The sequence below is a fragment of the Eufriesea mexicana genome, unplaced genomic scaffold (genome assembly GCF_001483705.2).
Source record: "Eufriesea mexicana isolate 0111107269 unplaced genomic scaffold, ASM148370v2 scaffold2646, whole genome shotgun sequence".
NCBI lineage: Eukaryota > Metazoa > Arthropoda > Insecta > Hymenoptera > Apidae > Eufriesea > Eufriesea mexicana.
This window is the reverse complement of record NW_016910740.1, coordinates 343,183-351,658: the sequence shown is the minus strand read 5'-3', so window position 1 is coordinate 351,658 and position 8,476 is coordinate 343,183. Positions and strand designations below refer to the sequence as shown.

At 25.9% G+C, this 8,476-nt stretch overlaps 1 protein-coding gene across 1 annotated transcript; it reads right to left on the bottom strand.

The window, feature by feature from the left end:
- Window positions 1-329: 329 nt before the first annotated feature.
- Window positions 330-6,927, bottom strand: LOC108550293 (uncharacterized). The gene is given in 11 exon segments (XM_017903998.1): window positions 330-1,335; window positions 1,426-1,553; window positions 1,835-2,140; window positions 2,142-2,449; window positions 2,830-4,555; window positions 4,647-4,859; window positions 5,109-5,358; window positions 5,424-5,653; window positions 5,725-5,964; window positions 6,074-6,376; window positions 6,722-6,927. Coding segments are annotated over 11 exon segments (4,836 nt in total). The 5' UTR covers window positions 6,848-6,927.
- Between the last annotated feature and the right edge of the window lie 1,549 nt (window positions 6,928-8,476).

Below are 8,476 nucleotides of genomic sequence, written 5' to 3'. Positions count from 1 at the left end.
TGAGTAGTATATTGATATGAAACAATAAAACGTATTTACATAAAGAAGCTGTAGATACAAAAATACTTTTACACATACCTTCTAAAAATAGAATTTTCACTTTTTTTAAAAATAATGTATTATTTATTATCGATTTATTTTAGAATTATTTTTTAAATTTATATATTACAATTATGTATTAATAAAATTGTAAGAATATTAATATCATCAGTACTTAATAGGTATAAAATGTTAATTGCACATGAATGTAATTATTTATAGTAGTCTTTTCTTAATTTATTGTATATTTTTAAATATTTATAATAAAGATTACTAAGTATAAAAATACATCATAGATTTTCTAATTTCTTAATGTTAGATTTTGTAATTGTAAGAGATACATTGGGAATTATCAACCCATCATCAAGGTCTTGAAAATTTTCGGAAATATTTGTATTACTTGTATTGGTTTCACTACTATTAGAATTAGAATTTTGTAATTTTGGCGTTGAAGTTCTACCCTTTAGGAGAACTGCTTGTTCTGTACTTTTACTAGCTTCTTTAATAGATATCGAAGACACGTCACTGAAATCTGGTAATCCAAAGTTACTATCAAATTGTTTCTTAACAGGTGATATTATTCTCTTGGCGGTGTTTAATGGAGTTACGTCAGAATTTGATGATGAACTTAAAGCACTCGCTTCGCGTGTTTTTTTTAACGTTGTTGCAGCCCAACCTAGACCAAGTTTTTTAAGAGCAGTTTCCATTCTTTCCGGAGATGACGCGTCTTTTAATATAGTAGAAGATGGGGTACTTGCTATTTGCGAAACTCCCGATAACTCAGAGAAACTATTTGAACTTGTGGATGTTATTTTATACTTATTATCTTTATATTCCTTATTTGGATCACTGTTTGTAGAATAGGAAGGTGGCAATTTTTCCGTCTGTAACGATTCTTGATTAACTGTATCACATTGTAATTTTTTATCGCTTATCTCTTGAACAATATCCTTATTCTTCTGGTCTTTACTTCTCATACTTTGATTTCCTATATTGTTAGATGCTTTAGGTAAATCAAGAAATATCAAGGTTTCTTTTACATTTTGTGTAGATACTACTGAAGAATGCTTTATAATTGGAGAATTACATAACTTTTCTGAACATTGATTATGTAACTTAAGCGAAGAGGTATTATGTTCTGATGGTTTTACTATAGCAGTTGATTTCATCATTTGAGTTTCTGTAGTCGTTTTTGTTGATAAAGGGCTTTTGATGTTATTTTGACTTTTATTCACAGTATCTGGTGTATCAAATTCAATTATCGTTGACAATTCATGACCTGATTCAATTTCGGCTCTAAAAAGTTATTATACGTAGATATATATAGGTAAGAGATATATAACTAAATTAAATTATAAAAATACATAAAATAAAGTAGAATTTCACCTATATGGTCCACTAAGCAAACTCACTGGTGGTTTGCTTCTTCCATTGTTATGTACAGCATTATCTGTTGTTTTTGATATTTTCGGTATGTCATTGAGTAATGGAACAAAATCCTTAGTCTTTCTCAACTAAAATAGTATAACAATTAATAAAATTTTTTTTAAATAATTATATTCAGGATATTTTTCAAAATGTAATACTAGCAAATAGAAAATCATGAAAAACTAAATTGGAGAAAATTGATTTTGAAAATTTACTGAATATCTGTGTACTTCAAAAAGAAAAGTTTAGTCATAAAAATTTTTTTTATATTCAGTTTACTTTGTTATGAAGACTCAAATTCTGTTCATTAATAATACATTTAAATTATATTAATATTATTTTTAGTAATTTCAAAGCAATACATTACCTCTTTATTAGAATATTTTCTTATAGATGTATCATTTTTTTGTATTTTAGAAACATTTTTAAAATCATTATCTTCTGTTGAAGTTTGAATTGAATGCTTTACAGTTGAATTATACATTTCTTTCTGCGTTATTAAACTGTTATTAAAACCTTTACTTTGTTCCAAAATTTCTTTTGATAATTTTTCTATTATTTCTTCTTCATACTGTTTTGATGCCAGCCAAGTATCACGTTTTGGCGTTGACGTTGACATTTGAGATGATTTATGGACCTTGAATCTATTCAACTGAATGTTCACTTTTTACTCTTTCCTCATTTATGATTTTTGGCTTAACTTTTGCTTTTTCTAATTCTACTTTTTGTTCAACAGGATGAATTGTATTGTCACCATTTGTTGAAGTTCCCATTTCTTTACTTTGTTTGGTTTCCTCTTTAATAACTGGTTTATTTTTAATAATTTTTTGAGATTCGAATAACGTTTTTGCAAGTTGATTATGAATTGCTTCTATATTTTCTACGAGTTTATGAACACTTTGTAAATCAGTAGTCATTTGTGGTGGCGGTAACTGCATCAAACTGGTTTCGTCGTTTGGATCTATCATGGAAAGTTCCATACCTAAAAAGAATTATATCTATATACAATTAGATTCTAAATTTAAGAATATAAAAATTCTCAAAATCTTAAATATTCGAAACACATTCGAAACGAACTTATTAAAAATGTTCACATTATAATTCATGTATTATTTTTCAATAGTTAATTATAATAATAATTTTTCATTAATTTTATAATATATAAGATATAAAATATTTCAACAGAAAAATTTCAGTTTCCAATCAAATTAAACAAAGTTTAGACTTAAATACATCTGGAATACTTGAAATCTTATAAATTTTAATAGTGAAGTATTTGTAGGATTCGTACCCAACTGAAAAATAATTTTTGACCCTAAAATTTTAGATCCTAATTATTAGTATTCAATGAAAGCAATGTACCTTTTTGTTCATTTCGAACTTTTTCAATAAGATTTGTTAAAGAAATTATTCTTTCTGCACACGTGGTTTGGAGATCTTCATACTTTTGTAATATTTGAGGACAATTTTTTAATGCGTAATTACGAATTTCATCAAATTTAGCATGTACTTGCCTACATTCTGGATTATTACATAAACAAGAGCCCAATGAAACTGGAACCTTTGAATATATATTGTTCATACTTTTTAATGATAAATGTTCATTTTGTTGATATTCAGATGAATCTGTTGTTGAATAATCATTTTTAGTAGACGATAATGTATTATTATCATTCGTCTGAGAATCTGTGGATGAATATCTAAGCAATTTTTTTATTTTATCTGGATGAGGTATATTTGAAGGCATCCTCATGGTACGTGGCGATGGAGTTTCCGGTGTTGAGACTGGACTAATATCTCTCTTTAAAAGTCTCATGCTTTCATTTGTTGAAGAATCTAACATTTCAAAAATGGAGATATTATTATTTATAGCTTTAATTATATCCTTGGGTTTTATTGGTGGTGGACTAGCAAAAGATGTTGATGTATCCGAAATGTCTTTTATTTTAATTCTTTTTGATTTGGATTGAATCCACTGTGGTTTAATCATATTTTGTTCTTCACTACCTGCTGAATAAATTTGGGTACTTTGTGTACTTACATCTACAGCAACTTCTGTAACCTTGGGTGATTTTGCTTTAATATTAATACCATTTTTATCCACATACATTTTAACCCTTTTACTAGGTACATCTTCTGTACTTGGGCACTTTTTTGGACTACTGTATTGAGATTTCAATAAAGATTTTGAAAATTTCTTTACAGGTGATGAAATTTTATTTATACGAGTTGAACATGATTTGTGAAATACTTTTGGTTGAGTTTGCTTCAACGTTTTCATACTATATCTTTTTTTCTTGTGCATTATTTTTGGACTTGGTTTATCAACATCAGTAACTGCTTTTATTGTATCAGAACTTGTTGATTGGCTACTGTCTACTTCAGGTCTAATAATCGTAATTTGTGGCTCAATTGGGTAATGTTTGGAAATTGTTTCAATTTTATCATTAACAAAAGGAGATTCATTTTCCTTCTGTGGTATTAATTCTACTTGGGTACCTTTATCTTGAACTACATTATTTTTATCTCCTGTTGTTGTTTGTATAGCAATTTCTACTTTTTTTACTGATAAGTCATCTTTTTGTTCTGTTTTATCCTTCCTATCCTTTTCATCATAAGATGCATTTATTACTTTGATTTCTGGTGATAAAGATTTCTGTATACATATATCTTGAGCAGTTGGTCGAGTTTGAACTGATTTATCTCTTTCAAATAGAGACTTTGTAGATGCATTAAAAATATCATTTGGTAAATCTGCTCCAAATTCTTGTAATAAAAGTCGCTTTTGTCTTTCAACCTTTTTTAGCATATCTAATATTTGTTCTTCACGCGATATTTCACTTTCTTTAGATTTACTTTGTGAAATTTTATTCATTTCTGCTTTTTGACTGATACACGGGTCATCCCAATCAATATATACGTTTTTGTTGTGTTCTTTTGGTGTAAGACTAATTTGTCTTTCTATGGGATAAGATGTACATTGTTCTAAAGATTCGTCATTTAATAAAGTTTTTAACGCACGATTTAGTTTTTTTTTATGTTGATCCCTTAAGAGCTTTCTTCGTTCTTCCTGTATATATACATTTTTCTGAATAAAATGAACTTTAATTAATACAAAATTTATACTAAAAGTGAAATAGTATATATTATATAGTATATATTAAAAGTAAGCTATATACCGAATAACGTTCAATTTGACTAGCCTTTAATTTACGTTCTTCACTCGCAAGTTGATCTAGAGTTTGCATAAGTGTCTGATAATCTCGACGTACTTTTTCTCTTAACGCTGCATCTTCTCCGCGTATTTTTGTGTTATATTTTCGATTTTCCAATAAATGCGTTTCAATATTTTGTGTCCGTTCAATTTCTTGGGCTAAGTCCATTGCACTTGGCTGTGAATACAAATTTTAAATTAATAAACATTTTTTTTGTGCCATGTGTTTATTCCGCTTAAAAAACCTAATATAGTCTTAACTTTGTTTAGATTTAAAAATGTATCTCAGAAATGACTTATATTATGTAATAACAAAATTTTTATTAACAATTTCCTTTGTCATATAATCATAAAAGATTAAAATATAATTTAATTTATATAATATAATTTAATAATATTTATTATCATTATTATTATTATTACAAACCTCATTCCATATATGTATTTTTTCAACTACACCGACTGGTTGATCATATATATTATGCTGATGCTTATTATGATCATATAACTGCACTCTATCAGTAGCTGGACATTTAACATATTTTGTTGCTTTCATTTCTTTATTTATATATTGTTCACCACTGTCAGAAAAATATGATGAATCATCACTAAATAAATTAGAACTATCAGTTTTAGTAGACTCTGAAGTTGTTTGTATATAGTCATCTGGATTATACCTTTAATACAGAAAATATTTCTTAACAATCAGTTTTTTATTCAATTTAATTTTATGATTTCATACCTTGCCGTTTTATCTACTTTTGTTAGAATATTTGTAACTTCTTTTTTGGAGTTCTTATTGTTAAATACAGATTCAATCATATACGGGGTTGGTTTAGATGATGATTCTATAATTGAATTAGGCGTAGGTTGTACTTCCAAAATTGAAGAATCATTCTCTGGATTGGCTTCTAATGTTTTTGTTTTTAACTTTTGAGCTGGAGAACAGGTTTTAAAATCATTTCCTACAATCTGCAAAAGATCATACACAGTACAAATTTATACTATTAATTTAATGTTACAATTATATGAAAATAATATACTTTTATATAAGTTTTTGTAATTTTTCCAGGTGATTTTTTAGAAAGTAATTTTTTTGTTTTTTTTTTAGTAAGTTTCTCTAACTTATTTTCATCATCAGTGTCATTTTGAAGGGAGATACATACAGTGTCTGCTTCAGGTACTGAGTGTTTAGAAAGATTTACTACCATTGTAGATCTGAGATTTTCCATTTCTCTTACTTGTTGTAATCGTTCTTGATGTTGCTGCTGCATATTCTCCTTCTACATATATTTTATTTAATCTTTCATAAATTTTATTTTAATACAATATATTGACATCAATAATTATTTTTTACAATGTAATGAAACATATTAGGATTAAGTATCTTACCTGTTGAGTACCTCTAATTTGCTTCATTGCCTCCTTTCCTCTTTTTAATACTGCTAATTTATTCTTTCTTTGTTTTTCTTCAATTAATGCATCATGGTCAGGTTCTAAACTAGCAGATATGTGTGCATGACCAATATCTGCCATGTCCTCTTGATATTTCTGTTGAACTTCCATGATTTTTCCATTATATATTTGTTTCAAACTTAACTTGTCATTATTTTTAAGCTTTTTAAGTTCTTCTTTAGTTATGTACTTTGTACGCTTTAAAAGTTTATCTGATATTTCTTTCGATTGTTGTCGCACCTGTGTAAATTCCTTAAGTGATTCTTCTGATTTTTTTTATTATTAATCTCGTCATCAACTGCATTAATACTTTATCTACTTTTAATGCAATAAAATAATTACTATAATATTATAATAATATTTGATACAAAGTACATTTAAGAATTTATGTTTATATTAATTATAAACTTGTCAAGTTATAGTATCAAATTACTATATGTTAAAAAACAACATAAATTATAAAATATATTAGAAATAAATAATACAGAAATAAAAATTGCTTCTTTATAATTTTTATGTTTTTTATCTTATGTCCCCATTTCTTTGCAAATTTAAAAATTTTTAAATAATTTATATTATTTATACCTGCTCCAAACGTAACCTTCGTCGACGGTCACGCTCATTTTTCTTAATTTGATCTAAATCAGACAATACCATTCTTCCTCTGCGTATATTTAAATAATTTCCATTAACTGTAACATTAATGGACATATTTTACTCAGATAAGATTATCTGTCATCCAAATAAATCTAGAATAAAATGCTCCTAACTCAAATTTAAAATAATACGAACGGCCATTCTCACATTCGACCAATCAACGGAACATTGTCAGTGGTTTCATAACTGCATATTTATAGTATCGTTAGAGATTTCAATAGCATTGAAGTACATATAATTCAAACATACCTAAATGTTTAAAAATCATGAATAATTTTAAATGCAATATGTTTTATAGACAAATTATGAAATTTAAGCAGATTATATTTATAATAAATATATAAAATTAATAAAGTATTGTAGTTTATTTTAAAACACTAAACACATTAATTTCGTATATGTTGTAAAAATATCATATATCTATGTAAGTAATCCTAAAATATATTAATAAATAGGAAAAGAATCGGTTTAATTTTGTTAATTTACTATTTTTAATACGTGTATAAATTAGTTCGGTATGTAAATATAAGAAGTCATTCAAATTAATTGAAAATCTTATATTTTCCATATTTACTTAATAAATGTTTAAAATTATATAAATATTATTAAAATGCTATAAAAAAAATTGCAAAAAAAAAAGAATAAAAATTTGCGATAATATATATTAAAATTCATTGCTAATATTAAAACATTGACACATTATAAATATGAATACCAAAATTTAAATAGCATATACACGTAATATGTATGAATTACACGCATATGTAAAAATATAAAATTTTGGATATCATAGAATATAGTGGAATTAATGGTTTTTAATATATTTTATTATTGTTTGCTACATAATACAAATTTTATTTTACATCAAATTAGAAAGTAATTAAATATCTTATTAAATTCTTAAATTAAAGAAACATCAATTTACATAGGAGAGTAAATATATTATATTTTATATGATATTATAATATTTAAAATCTAAAATCATAATATAAATTGCTTTTAGTACTATAATAGACTATAAATTTAATTAAATAATTTACTATCTATAGCATATATGTATATAAATAAAATAACGTATTAGCGTTAATTATGTAAAATTATAAGTGTATTAATTTTTGTGAATATGTATATAATTTTATATCTTACATATATATACAGATAAGCGCTTTAGTGTATTACAATTATTTTTGATTCACAACATATATCTAGGGAATATAATTTTTTTAATAAAGATTGGTCTAGAGAAGTTACTAAAGCGTCAGCCTTGTATCTTGTACAGTCGGTATTGTTACAAACAAGCAATATTTAGTGGAGACTACGTACACGCTTGAGATATACACTTTATCATTCAAGTATCACATATCCTCTGCGGTTCTTAGTGATGAATTCATTCAGGTGATTAATGTTTGCCTAAACAAACCATAAATCAACTCCAAAAATATTCGCTACAGTAAAAGTTTTCGTTTCATTTATATCGAAGGTGATGAAGGCAAAGTGAAACAATCAAAGAGGCAAGGAAAGATATCTATATTACCTAAAACTTCTATCAATGTGTAGTGCACAATTGTATATTATAGAACTTCCAAAACTTTGTAATCACGTTTAAAATTATTAACTCCAAATTTGTTTAACTGATACTGCGATGATTTGTAATAAACTCATTGCGTTTATACTTACTCAGGA